Raw genomic sequence first — 15168 nt, forward strand, 5'->3', positions numbered from 1 at the left:
CAAATCAAACAATGATTTATTTGTCAGAATTGTTTCAGTTTTGCAGCTTGTTACAAAGTCATTTAGATATCTTGAAGAATCAAGCTATTTTTTTTTCTTTTAACAAATGGTAACTGCTCTTTCAAAATTTAAAAACAAATGGAATTCTTTCAATTTCAAGTATTCTCCCAGATATATTTCTTAAAACTCTGTATTCTGCTATAATAGAACAATTATAGAATTAGGAAATATTTTTAAATGAAAAAGATGTGGAAATAGTTTAGGATTTTTAGTTTGTTTCTTCTTGTGCTCAGGGTTGCTTTCTGATATTGAATGAAGACATATTCTTACTATTAAAATTGGTCTAAGTTTATATAAAAGTATTCAATATATGTATTTTAAAGTATTGTCACCCCAAAATGGAACTTTCATGTTTCCCAGGTGAACAAGCTAGAGGACTTTTGGGGCACAAAGCCCTTCCTAAAGGCTGTTATTGTGGTTGGTATTAAGTGCTGGTTCTCTCCCACCCATCCACCATTCAGTCCTTTATAAATTTCACAAATGAAATATGTTCTGGTTTTCTTTTATTTTCTCCTGAAAATCCTAAAGAGTTAAATGATAATGTGCATCTCATATATTGGCTGAATTTGCCATATTATTATGATATATATGTATGGGGGTAGAGAGCTGGTCTAGGGCTATGCATCACTGACCCACTAGAATTCTTCCATAGACAACAGACTAAACTTGATTGCAATTAAGACAATTTACATCCTTTTTATTCAAATATATATATATATAATTATATATACACCTGCGTGTGTGTGTGTATGTGTATATATATAATTTTATATTCAAGAAATGAAGTTAGTGGAGCTGATCTCTTTAAAATAAAAAGTGTTAGTAAGAGGAGACTCCCACTTGAGAAAATAAAGAGTAGATATGCTTTTTCTTATTCCTTCTACTGTGGACAAAAGAAAATCTTAATCATTGTATGCAAAACAAGCATAAGAAGACTGTGAAAGGTGAGAGAAGAAGGTAGACTGATTGAAGACCTCAGGACCCAAGAAATAACAAAGTAATAAGTTCTCTGTATTTTCTTTTCCCTCATAAATCCCAGACTTGGAGCTAAAGAAACTGTCAACCCAGAAGCACAAATGTGTATAGACCAAAAAAGCTCCAACAAAAGTCTGTTCTTCTTAGCTAAAGGACCAAGAATGGAGCAGTCGAGCAAGGCAGACAATTTTAGACAGTAACTGCTCTATTTCAGCTAAATATCACAGGAAAACTCTGCCTGGTCTCACTCCCACCTGTACCAGCAAAGGCTGACAGAGAAGTCTAGACTTCCACTCTCACCAGGCTATAAGGAGTGCCCTCTAACACCAGGATGTTGTCAGAGGAAGCCTAGTGGAGTGTCAAAACTTTTAATACCAGCCAGCAGTAAAGTGTTCATCCCTAGCCCTGTGGTGTCACATGGGAAGCAGTAGGATTCACTATTGTGTCTACCAGCCAGGGTGGTATCAGAGGATACCTCGTGGGGATCCTGAATTTTTCTCCCGCACCAAGCAAGAATGAGGAGCCCTATCTCTTTTTGCCAGTCAACAGATGCTGAGAGGGAAACCACAAACTCACATCTAATAGTAATAAGGTGATGCCCACACTCCACCTGCCAGAGTGATATCAGAGGAAGATAAACTGAAGCAAATAAAATTACGAGAGACATAGAGGGACATTGCATAATGTTAAAAGTTTAATCTACCAGGAAGACATAGCAATCCTAAATGTGTATGCATCAAAAAATAGGGCAACAAACATGTGGAACACATGAAGCAAAAACCAGTAGAGCTGAATAGAGAGAGAAATTAGTCCACAGCTATAGTTAAAGATTTCAGCACCTCTCTCTCAGCAATTGATGGAACAACTAGACAGAAAATCAGCAAGGGTATTAGAACTCAGCAGCATCATCAACCCACAGGCTTGAATTGACATTTATAGCATACACTACTATCAACAGCAGAATACACATTTTCCTGGAGACACATGGAATGTGCACCAAAATAGGTTATATTCTGGGAAATAAAACAAACTACAACAAATTTAAAATAATTGAAATTATACAAAGTGTGGTGTCTGACCACACTGGAATCAAACTAGATACAAATAGCAAAAAGATAACAGGAAAACCTCCAACCACTTGGAAACTAAAGAACACATTTGAAACCATGGGTCAAAGAGGAAGTCTCAAGGCAAATAAAAAATACATTGAATTGAGTAAAAATTAAAATATAAAATGTTAAAATTTGTGGCACATACCTGATGCAACTCTGAGGGGGAAATTTATAACACTACGTGTTTATGTTAGAAAGGAGGAAATGACAAATCAGTAATCTACACACCTACATTTGTTAGCTTAGAATTAATGAACCGTATCTTCAAAAAGCACAAGCTACCAAAACTCACCCAATATGTAATAGATAATTAGAATTGGAATAAGCCTAAAGTTATTTAAAATTTACATTTATAATTTTAAAACTAATTATATGAATATTTAATGAACAGTTAATACTAATTTCAATATTTTCAATAAAACAGACTAGGAGAAAAAATTTACCAATTAGACTAATAAAGCTATTTTTAACCTGATAACAAAGCAAGACAAAAATAGTACAAAAAGAAAAAGTACAGACTAATAACATTCAGGAATATAAAAGTAAAAATTCTTAACAAAATATAACCTAATAGAATTCAGTAACATATATAAAGAATTACATGTGACAAAGCGGGGTTTATTTCAGGGATGTAAGGTTAGTTTACTATTTAAGAATCAGTAATGTAACTTGTCATATTAACGGGCTAAATAAAACAATCACATGATTGTATTGATTGATACAGAAAATACATTTGACAAAAATTCAATAGCCATTTGTGATAAAAATTTTCAGAAAATTAGGAACTGAAGAGTCTCCTCAGCTTGTTAAAGAGCATCTACAAAAAAACAAAACCAAAAAAACCTTACAGCAAAGATATATTTAATGATGAAAGACTGAATACTTCCACTTAAGATCAGGAACAAGCCAAGGATTTCCAGTCTCACTGTTCTATTCAAATAGCATTGGAAGTTCTAGTCAATGCAATATGGCAAGAAAAGGAAATAAGATCCATACAGATCATAATAACCCCAAAAGTGAAATACTTAGGTAATAAGTTAACAAATGGTATACAAAAGCTATGTGAGGAAAATGACAAAGCTCTGATGAGTGAAATTTTTAAAAATAACTAAATAAATGGAGAGATAGTCCATGTTCACAAACAAGAAGACTCAATATTTTCAAGATGTCAGTCTTTCCCAACTTGATCAATACATTCAGTGCAATCCTAATTAAAATCTCTGCAAGTTATTTTGTGGCTATCAACAAAGTGATTCTAAAGTTCATATGCAAAGGCAAAAACAAAACAAAACAAAACAAAACAAAACAAAACAACAAAACAAAACAGAAAAGCCAGCACAGTACTGAAAGAGAAGAGCAAGTCAGAGGGTTGACACTACTCAACTTTAAGGTTTACCGTAAAGATACAGTAATCAAGACAGTGTGGTATTAACAAAAGAATAGACAAATGGATCAATTGAAGATAATAGAGGGCGAGGAAATAGACCCACATAAATAAGTCAGCTGATCTTTGACAAAGGAATAAAGGCAATATAATGGAGCATTTATGGTGTTTTCAACAAATGTGCTGGAACAACTACATATCCACATGCAAAAAAAATGAATCTAGACATAGACCTTACCACTCTTCATAAAAATTAACTCAAAATAGGTCATAAACCTAAATGTAAAACACAAAACTCCCAGAACAGGAAGGGAACCCAGATGCTCTCTAATGGATAAATGGTTAAATATACCGATATATTTGTATGATACAAATGCGCGATAATGAGAAATGAACTATGGATACACACAGCAATTTGAATGAACCTCCAAAGAATTATGTTGCATTAAAAATGCCAATCCCCTCAAATTACATACTATATGGTTCCATTTTTATAACATTCTCAAAATGACAAAACTAAAAATAGGGAACAGATTAGTACTTGTCGGGGGTTAAGAATGGGTGGGAGGAGAAATAGGACAGGAGGGAAGCCAGGTGGCTATAAAAGGGCTATGAGAGATCTTCGTGGTGATGGAGGTGTGCTGCGTCTTTAATGTGTCCCTATCAATATTCTCGTTGTGATACTGTACTGAAGTTTTGCAAGATGTTACCATTGGGGAGAAACTGGGTTAAGAGGACATGGGACCTCTATATTATTCCTCACAACTGCCTATGAATGTGTATCCAAAAATTAAAGGTTAATTTTCTTCAAATGTCTAGCAAAAGTCATCAAAATCAGGGTTTACGGCATTAAAAATTATTTATTTTCAAGTTTCAGAGTCAAAATTATGTTACCTGGAGGTGTTTAGGGTTGAGATAATTTCCATTTAAGGTCATGTAATTTCTTGCTGTCAGTTACTTCTCCCATCCTGTATTAGAGAAATTCTTTCAGTGCCTTTTGTAAAAGTCATTAGCAGTCTGAGATGATGCAGTGATAGATTCTGGATTTGTATTCAATCATTATATAATCAGAATAATTTTTGATTATATAAATTATTGTAGTATAGTTTTTTCACAAAGCATGTTTATTACTATTATGTCACCTGATAGTAAATGTTATATTTTGACTATATTTGAAAACATTTGCAGTATTGCTATATTTCTAGTAAATGAACTTCTAATGTAACAAGAATCTAATGAATAATTTCTAGTAGTTTCTTACAGAAGTTATCTGTAATGTGGTAAGCTTTATATTTAAAAAAAAAAATTCTAGTGGATTCCATGATTACCATGATAAGCCTACTGCTATCTTGGCATTGGGAGATTTTTGATTCACTAGTTGACTGTTGTATGGAATCAGCCATTAAATTTAATGCCGCAGTGAAATACAAAAAGACAATCTTAAAGACAGGCAATATAGATTCAGATTATTAGGAAGTATGAGTTTTACAGGCTCATATTTTATATGATAAAATGGGATGAGTACATACTGATCCTACACAGTAATAAAATAACATGGATGATAAAAGAGCAGGAAAGAATTATTATAATTAATTATTTAAATTTTAGATTTTAAAAATAATTACTATTGTATTGTGGTGTCATATAACATGAAAAATGTTTCAATTGGGAACAATATTTTCTATATTCTAACTATATTAAAAGATGTATATTTTTTCAACACTAATAGAGAAAGAGGCACTCTCATACACAGTAGGTAGGAGTATTACTATAGATTATTTGGTGAAAAATTAAATAGTAAATAACAAAATATAAAATTTTCATACCTTTTGACTCATTTGTGGCTTTTGTAGAAATCCTGTCTAAAGAAACAATCATGTAAGTGTGCAAGAATGGACAAGTATGTATATTGTAGCACCATTTATGATAATGAATACCTAGAAATAATCAATAGTGGGATGATTAGACAAATTATATTATATTTTTACTGTAGCATATTATACAGTTATTATAAAGAATAAATTATTATCTGAATGTATACACGGGGATGAATATTCATCATCTTTCGTTCACCAGGAAAAAACACGTCACAAAATAGTATGCATAGTATGGTTCTAGTTTTTTATCAGAAAATAATATATAAAGTGCTTACAGTGCATATAAGGAAGTATGAAAGAAGAGGCAGATCAATATGAATTCCTGATTTTAACGGCGAGGGAATTGCTGTTTTCTCTTTTATTTCATATGCTCCTCTACTATTTGAATATTGTTTCAACAAACATGTACTGCTTTTATCTATAATTTTTTAAGGTTAATAATAAGACATATATGGTAGGTAAATCATGTTTGCTGAAATAGAACTAGTATTTTGAACATTGTGCATAGAATTACATATTTTTGCAGAAAATAAGCATGCTGAAATCATTTTTACAGCAATTTTCCAATCGCTAATATTCGTTAGCAGCACAATTTTGAGGACAGTTATGTGTGGGTAAAACTTCAATACCACTCAACTTAAGAAGTTTTAAGTAGTTTTAAGAATATATTTAAGTGTATATTGTCACTTGTGTTTTTTTCTTTAATCAGATATCAAAAACAAGTAAAATGATAACTAAACCTTTATCATGTTCTAAATGTCTTTAAAAAGTTACAGAAAGAGGTGAATATGAGTAATGCATGTATTGGCATTGGGCTGGACGTTGAACAGTTTCTATATATAATGCACATCTTGTATTAGCAGTGCTATTAAAAGATCCCACTATACTTAGGTTAAATAAATAAATTAAATAATAACAATATGTTCATTTTTCACCTTATTTAAATAAACCTTTAGAGAAAAAAAATCAGTGTTACAAAGATTAACATTAAAATCTTCACCATATCATAGATTTCTCAGTTTTCTCACCTTAAAAAAAAGTGAGAAATATACTGAGTTAGTGGTGAGCAAACTTTATTGCACAAGTTCAAATATTAAAAAAATGTATTCACAGGCCAATTTTCAGCAACGGGAGTTATATCTTTTAAAATCAGGAAATGAAATAACTATCACTGTGCTTTTGCAGTCCTTCATTAATTTGCTGTCACTTAAGGCTTTCGAAATGTTAGCCAACCTTCCAAAAATTGCCTAAATGATACACACTGCAGTATCTAATTATAATGTGGCTTGAAAAAAATTTGTTTTGAAAACACTTCTAAAGCTAATTTATTTTATAATCTGTATGATGATTAATTTTATGTGTCAACTTGGCTAGGCCACAGTGCCCAAGTATGTGATCAAACATTATTTTCCATGTTTCCATGAGGGTGTTTTTAGATGAGATTAACATTTAAATCAGTGGACTTGAGTAAAGCAGACTGTCCTTCATAACGTGGACGGGCCTCATCCAATCAGCATAAGGCTTGACTATAACAAAAGACAGCTCCCCCAAGCAAGAGGGAATTCTGCAGCAGATGGCTCTTGGACTTGAACTGCAAAATAGGTTGTGGATCTAGAGCCTACCGGCCCACCTTACATATTTGGACTTGACAGCCTCTATAATCACATGATCCATTAAAAAAAATAAATCTCTTTCTGTTTTTCATATACATATAAATCCTATTGTTTCTATTTCTCCGAGAACTCTAATACAATCTGCTTAATTACAATATTTTCTTATAGTACATTTAATTAATTTTAAAATAGTTTTCCCATTGCAAATAAATTAAGCAGAAATCCTCATGCCTTACAGTCCCCCAACTCAAATATCTCTGACTTAGCTTATTGTCTCTCACTGATTGTTTAGCAAATCCATTCTTGAGTCTTCTCTTTCCTTGCAGACCTGACTAACGTGCACTGAAGTATTCAGGACCACCAGGGTCCAAGCAGGGCCAATGCGCCTGACTTTTTCCTCTGACAGATTAGGCTAGATGTGGCTAGTGAGCTTGGATAGTTCATTTTTAAGGTTTCTTCAATGGAAATATTGTATTCCGTAATTCTAAATATACCATTTAATATAAATTCAGTGCGTAGATGATCGTGCAAGTTGGCACAAGAAACTGTTGAACGCTTGAAACAATGTTGCCATTGTGGGCACAGGAGATTTTTATTGGCTTTGGCAACATTGGTTTTCTCATAGTAATGATTTAATTGGTCAGGATGGTCATAAAAAGTGGCATTTGCGGTTTTCATAGATAAGACTATGTAATGGACCCACAGTTGTTACAGCTGCCAACATTCTATCATCATTCGAAATACAAAATTATGCTTCTTCTTGTAAAATTCTAGAATTAGAAGAGAAGTTATGGTTTATTTTATTTAGCTTCTCATTTTAGAAATAAGGAAATAGGAACCAAAGAGGTCAAATTATACACTTTACCAGATCCACCAAGTCTTAAGACGAAAATGGTGTATCCAAGATCAGGCACAAGCAGCACCAAAAGACACAATTAAGCAGCACAATCTTGAGGCCCAAACTTCCATTTTTTGCTTGGTGGTACCAAGCAAGACCTCTTAACAACTTTTACTTATGCTGTATAGTGGATGCCTTATAACAGCTGTCAGAGGAGGAAAAGAACAAAGCCTATTTATGAACCATCAGCTCGGTATATGTGTGCAAGCTGAAAATGGATTGAGGCTTCACTACATCTACTCTCCATACTGGCCTTGAGACACAGTGGTGGGGGAAAATCTTTCCAATAAGCAGAGCTCCAGGTGGCACAACTGACCATCTTCTTTTGTTGAAAGAGAATGGCTCAAGATTTAAGTCTATGCAAATTCATGGGTGGCGAATAACTAGGAAGGAGAAAGATGGGAAGATCAGGAACAAGAAGGTCTATAGTCATGTTATGTACTTGGACTAAGGAGAGTGAGCACAAAGTGTGAAGATCTTTGTATTGCATATTAATAGCTACCAGAGAACATCTGCCCTGGAGTAGGCATTAAACTAGCAAGTAATCATAGTAGACAAAATGTCAGCTGGTCTACCAGCCATCTCTCTGTCATCAGAGACCCCAGTGCTTGAACACTAGGCACAATGAACAGAGTAACCCTGCTGTCAGGGATGGAGGCTATGCATGGTCCCAGCCATATGAGCTCTCATTTACTAAGGCTGGTGTAACTTATGCTACTGCTGAATGACCAACAGTTGGCAAGAGAGGCCAGTGCTAACCTTCAAATATAGCCCTATCCCTTCAAGAAGCCAGCCAGCCACCTGGTGGCAAGTTGAATGTATTAGACTCCTTCCACCCTGGAAGAGGCAGCAATTTATTTTGGATTAACAGTTTATGAATCTATACCTGTTCTAGGTCTGGATTTGCCTTTCTCATCAGAAGAACCTCGGACAGCACCATTATCCAAGGGATTACAGGATGTTTAATCCAACCCCATAAAGATCCCACATAACATCAGACTCAGGGCATAGTTCTTTACCAGGGGCAATTTCCCCTCCATGGGGCATATGGCAATGTCAGGAGACAAATTTGATTGTCCAACTAGGAGGATGCTACTGACATCTAGTGGCTAGAGTTCAGGGCTGCTGTTAAAAATCCAAGAAAGTACTTAACACAGCTCCCCACAACAAAGAATTATCTTGCCCCAAATGTCAATATGCCGCTGTTTGGAAACCCTGGACTAAAAAAGTCTTTTTATATCAAAAGAGGTGCAACAATGGGCTCACGATAGTGAGATCCACTGATCCAAAAGCAGCTGGCATTGAAGAGCAATAGAATAGCTTATAGATGCCACAGATGAGGCATAAGCTCGAAAGTGATACCATTCAAGGACAGGGGATCCAGTAAGCAGAATAGACCCAAACAAATGACCATCATAGGGCACTGCGACCCATAAGTTAGGATTCATGATGCCAGGAACCAAGAATGAAAGTAAAATGACCCATAGGGTGTTTATGCTTTCTTTTTCTAAAATTCTGATCTCTGTGTGTTTAATGGTCTTGGTTCCTAATGTAGGAAACACCCACCAGCAAAATATATGCTATGATTTATGCCTGTGCACTTCATACTTCTCATGCCAAGGGACCAACGGGCAAGGATAGGGGAGCACCGCAGTGATAGAGGCAGTGGATACGATCATCAGAAGTAAGGCTATTATGACACTTTAGGGACAGGGAGGAATGTGTTTGGTACTTGGTTATCTCTTAGTACCTCTTTGCCCAATTTTGATGGTAAATGGACAAATATAGTAGACACAGTCTGAGTAGAGCTTGATGGAGTTTAAACAATCAGAGAAATGACTTTGGGTCACCCCACCAGCTAAACCACCAAGACCAGTACAGGGCTAGCTGTGGGAGAAGAGAATCTAGGATAGACTGTGGAGGAAGAAGATGATGACACCACAATTAAAGAGAGCTCCAAGCCCACCTGCATCAGTGAAAGTTATAGTTTTTCCCATTAACTTTTCTCTAACAAGTTTACCCAAGTTTACCCAAAAAGGGACCCACCAGAGTCCTGCAGAAATGACTTTCAGGGCTTAGATGAAGCCAGGGGATCCAAGCCATGCAAGAGTGGGCAATACTGGATGTGCTTCTACACAGTCCAGACTCCCCTTCCAGGAAGGAAGGAAGGAAAGAAGGAAGGAGGGAGGGAGGGAGGGAGGGAGGGAGGGAAGGAAGGAAGGAAGGAAGGAAGGAAGGAAGGAAGGAAGGAAGGAAAGAAGGGACTAATCCTCTTAACTGCTGCATGTGTTGCTGGCTGAGAGCTCTCAGCTGTCAGTCTTCTCTAGGGTTTGCCATCCCTTAAAGAGAACCACATTAGTCAGATTACTCCTCCTCCAGAGGGCAAGACCAGTTGATGTGGGGTGTAAGGGCCTGGTCCCCTTTCCCAAGCTCAATATATATCTAAAGGGCCATTCCAGTTTTAGGGCTCCCCTTGTGTGTGCCTTAGTTCTTGTTACTTCTCCCTTAGCCTAATTCTGCTTCTTTCCCATCCCACATAGGTGTTGGTTTTGATAGCAATTCTCCCAAAGCTTTCTGTATACTAAGCTCCAACTTGGAGTTAACTTTCTGGGGAACATGACTTGCAACAGTAATACATGTACAGTATATCCTCATGACTTATTTTACAACCAAAAGTTTGTATTTTGACTAACTTTTTAATTGTGAGTCCTATTTACTTAATAGGACCATTCAATTTTTTCTTTCATTTTTGTCAGTTTGATTTGTTTTTCTCAAAAGGAGTTTATCCCTTCTAATTTGTATAATTTATTTTCATAAAATTTATCACTGTATTTCATCTTTTTTTTCTTGTATAATCAGATTTTCATCTGATATAATTTACCTTTAGCCAAAAGAACTTCCTCTAGCATTTCTTGTCCATATCTGCTGATCAATATTTTACTAGAGTGACAGATTTTATATTTTTCTTTAATAAGTTTAAAAATATTGTTCCATTGTCTTCTGATTTTCAGTTTCTGATTAGAGGGCAGCCTTCTTATCGCTGACCCCTGCATTTAATGTGTATTTTTCCTCTTGCTCCTTTATGTTCTATTTAACTTTGTCTTTCAGCAGTTTAATATAATATAATAACCCTGCTTGGCAGTTGCTTAAATTCTTGAATTTATGGATGGATTTTTTATAATGTTTTGAAAATTTCTAACCAATATTTCCTCAAATAATTTTGGTTTATACTCTCTTGTCTTTCTAAGACTCCAATTACACAAATATTAGTTCATTTCCTGTTATTCTACAGGTCACCAATGTTCTGCTTTTCATTTTTAAAGTAATATGTATGGTAAATTTGCTCATAATTATTAATTCTAAAAGGTAGGCGGTTTCAACACTTCATATCGTACCTTTAGAAATGGCAGCTTTTTCTCTTCCAACTTTATACTTCATTTTCTTTTTTATGTCTTGTAGACTTGGCCATGAGTTGCAGTGTACATTGATCAATAACAATGATAACAAACATTTTTGTCTCTAGTCTTAAGGGGAAAATATCTAAAATTCATCAGAGGGAAGCTGTTTACTAACCTTACTGAAAGATCTTCAATCATCGTTAGGGAGCTTCCTAATTTTAAGTATTTTTCTGTTTTTAAGAAATTTTTAAAAATGTATTGCTTTTGTTTTTCTCTAACTCCTGGAAAAAATATGGGGCAGTAGTCACTAGTGGTATTCTCCAAACATTTCAAAATGTCTCCATTTCTGAAAACATGTAAGATTGCACTTATTCATTCTCTGGAAGTCAGGCTGGCCATGTGACTTGCTTTGATTTTGCAGATGTGTATCACTTCTGGATGGAAATTCTCAAAGCCAGTGTGGTGTAGTTCACCAGGTTCCCTTTCTCTGCCTCAGTGATTTTATTAACATGTATAGAGAAGGCACTTTCCTCAGCCTGGATCCCTTAGTGACTATGATGAACAGAATCTCTTTGCCAGTGCTCATTGGATGGGTAATGAGAAAAATTTAATTATTATAATGGTAAACTACTCAGATACTGGGGTTGTTTATTCACATAGAATAAAGTAATCTATCTTTTATTTTTCTTTTTATGCTAAATTATTCTCGCACTTAAAGTACTTACTCCTGATCATAATACATATTAATATTTTTTTATTCCTTAGCTTCTTTTTGTAGATAATATTATACTTGGTGTACCTATTAAGCAAAACCAAGCAAGCAATGTGGCTTAGAGAATATTTTCTTCAAAAAACATTTCTTTCCAAGTGTGAAATGAGTGAAAGAAAAATAATTAAAAATAGAGTCCCTGTCTTCAGGAGAAAATAGTTTATTAAAAGAAGTAAGTTCCCAAGACAATTCTATACCTGCCTTGTGAGCTTAAGAAGAGAGGAAGAGAGAGAGGGAGAGAGGGAGAGAAAGAAAGAAAGAGAGAGAGAGAGAGAGAGAGAGAGAGAGAGAGAGAGAGAGAGAGAGAGAGATCTTTTCTAAATAAAGTGATTCTGGAAGACTTCCTAGAAAAGGTGAGCTTGAAGAATGAACAGAGTAATGATAGGAAAACTTCTAGGCAAGGTCCATTAACTAAATATACTATGAGACAAGTATAAGCAAGATATATTAATGGAACAAGTTAACACAGTTTGGCTTACTTATAATAGCAGAGTTAAACTGTAAGAGTATGAATTTAATTTTATAGGCATCGAAGATCTTTGAATAGGAGAGAAATTTTGTTATTGTTTTAGGAAGATAATTAATAGTGTCATTATATTTAGGATGATTTGCAAGAGGCAGGTACTAGAGGTCATGAGAGGTTGCAAGGGGTAAGGATTTTTAATTGTTGAGATGAGACAGTAAGAGCAGGGAAAAAGATGAAAAGAAGGAATGACTTTGAGCTACATGGTTTACAGATGTGTTTGTCTATGGCTTAGAACTTGAAAACCTAACATTCTTCATTTTTTATATTGTGAGGCATAGAAATGAAGTCCGTAACTAAATACACCTTATTGGATAACCACCCCAAACGTAGCATTTTACGTATTGTACACTGACTAAATTATCCTGAGGTTCAACGCTAAAACCAAAAGTGAAAACACAAATGCCTAGGGATAGAAAAGTTGGCAGTATAAACTTCTGGGAATTAGAGGGTTTTTTGTTTGTTTTTGCCTTTGGCTGCACAATGGGCAATTGTGTTTCAGGTGTATTTGTTTATTCTAGTAGAAAAAAATCCATCCACTAAAACAAAAGTATCATTATAGAGAGCTAGACGTAATCAACAATGGCCTACTTTGCCATGTCTTGCATGACTGTAAGGGGATCACATTCAGGGACTGTGGATCAGATTTCTTTGTCCCCTTTTTAAAAGGCATTTTGGGAATTGTAATAGTTCTGCATGTTCTTAAGCATCATTTGTTCAGGAGAGAAGGGCTGGGTGTCAAGCATAGGAGGGCTCTAGGGATTTCTAAAGTGGTCATTTCGAGAGTCATTTCATCATATATTTGTCGTCACGTCTTTCTTCCAGTTCTGGTTTTGCTACCTTCTCTTTCTTCAACATAAATAGCAGGACAAAGGGAGCTATCTTCCTGCTGCTCAAAATAACTACTTAGTTGGGTAAAATTTATAATGTTGGATTCCACTTTTAGCCAGGAAATGCAAACAAAGCATGGAGACTGCTTGTTCCCTGACCCCAAATTCATTCCATGTTGCTATAGCATCACCCCCTGAGAAAATGGGCCCGCCTGTTTTCCACCCCATAGATGCACTCAATGGGCTTTTGTCAGCTCTTGAATTATAGCATTAAAATTTAAACACTAGGGATTTAATGGAGGATTATTATGACACTTCACTGCATTCTTTCTGTTGCCATTAGCAACAACCAAAGGATGAAATAAAATAATTGTTTTAAGAGGTACTGTTTTCTTAAAAGATGGTCTACCTCACATGCTTGGAATTTTATAAACTGGTTTGTATGGGTTACTATTAACATTAGAAGAGTACTGGTAGTATATAATACCAATCCAGTGATTGAAAGTATTTTTATTTTTCTTTCAGTTTACCAATCTACAAAGACCCCGGATATTTTCACAGGCCCCAGAAGATGAACTTCAAGCTGCTGCTCCCAAACACATTCTCCACCGTCTGGAAGACGTGCAAAGGCAACTGCACAGTGTTCTCCATCTCAAATCCTTCAAAGTGCTGTGCGTGGGAATAAAAGAATCTCTGCCAAAAGCCCCAGAGAGATCTGTCTGTCTGTATGGTATGGTAATGACAGAGACTAGTCCAGAGAGGATTCTGGGAGAAATCCAGCTATTGAAACCTAATGAATGGAACTGAGAATTTCTTGTTACAATACTGTTTGTTTCTTTGATTTGCTCATATCCTTGTATCTAAAAGGACATAAAAAATAAATAATAAAAACAAGATATTATTGTGTCAGTCTTTGAATTTCCGTTTGGTTGTATATTCTGAGCAATTTTCTGATAGATAATTTTACATCTAGATTTATTTTCTTTGCCAGTCATTTGTCTTTCTAGTTGTGTGTCATTTTTATGTCTTCCTTATTCTAATGTCAGCATCCAGGTTTATATTCAGGATTGTACTACCAATATATGGATTTCTTCTCTCATATTCTTGCTGGATAATGCTTTTCAAAATATTTTAATCTTTGTCCTGGAATAAATTCAAGTTCTTGTAGCAATAATACAAAATAAGTAACAGGCAGTAAATAAATAAATAGTCCTTTAGATTTTCAGCACCCAGAGATAATACTTTTTTTTTTTTCAGGCTAGGCAACCTTTGGTTGACCTCATAGATTACGAGGACCTTGACAGCTTACGATCCCTTATTTTTTTTTTTTTTTTTTTACGCCTACAGCACCTGGTCTTCCTAGGTGGTCTCCCATCCAAGTACTAACCAGGCCCAACTCTGCTTAACTTCCGAGATCAGATGGGATTGGGCTTGTTCAGGGTAGCATGGCCATAGATGAGGTAATACTTCTTAACCTAAGTATGATTATTTATATATATCAATGAAAATAAGTCTTATTTTCACCAAAGACTTTCAGGGGTCCCCTGTCCTCTTCTCAGAGGCAACCATATTACTGGGTCTTGTGTTTTCTTTCAGAGGTAGTCCATGCAAATATCTTTATATATGTTATTTTTACATGAAAATGATAAATTTCACATTTTTCAGCTCTTTGTACTTTCACATAATAATAAATCTTGAAACCAGAATTTGTATGCAGAACATAGAAGTA

At 35.1% G+C, this 15168-nt stretch overlaps 1 protein-coding gene and 1 pseudogene across 3 annotated transcripts in view; one reads left to right on the plus strand and one right to left on the minus strand.

The window, feature by feature from the left end:
• The window catches only part of LOC107502318, a 211604-nt gene extending 197262 nt beyond the window's left edge, over positions 1 to 14342 (plus strand). For all 3 annotated transcript variants that reach the window (XM_036221781.1, XM_036221779.1, XM_036221777.1), the window contains one exon: positions 13965 to 14342. In XM_036221781.1, coding sequence (XP_036077674.1) covers positions 13965 to 14246 — 282 coding nt within the window. In that variant the 3' untranslated portion in view covers positions 14247 to 14342. The remainder of the gene's footprint in view (positions 1 to 13964) is intronic.
• A 435-nt stretch (positions 14343 to 14777) lies between these two features.
• Positions 14778 to 14896, minus strand: LOC118605259 (annotated as a pseudogene).
• Positions 14897 to 15168: the final 272 nt, after the last annotated feature.

Source organism: Rousettus aegyptiacus, unplaced genomic scaffold (genome assembly GCF_014176215.1).
Source record: "Rousettus aegyptiacus isolate mRouAeg1 unplaced genomic scaffold, mRouAeg1.p scaffold_m13_p_1, whole genome shotgun sequence".
NCBI classification, from domain to species: Eukaryota; Metazoa; Chordata; class Mammalia; order Chiroptera; family Pteropodidae; genus Rousettus; species Rousettus aegyptiacus.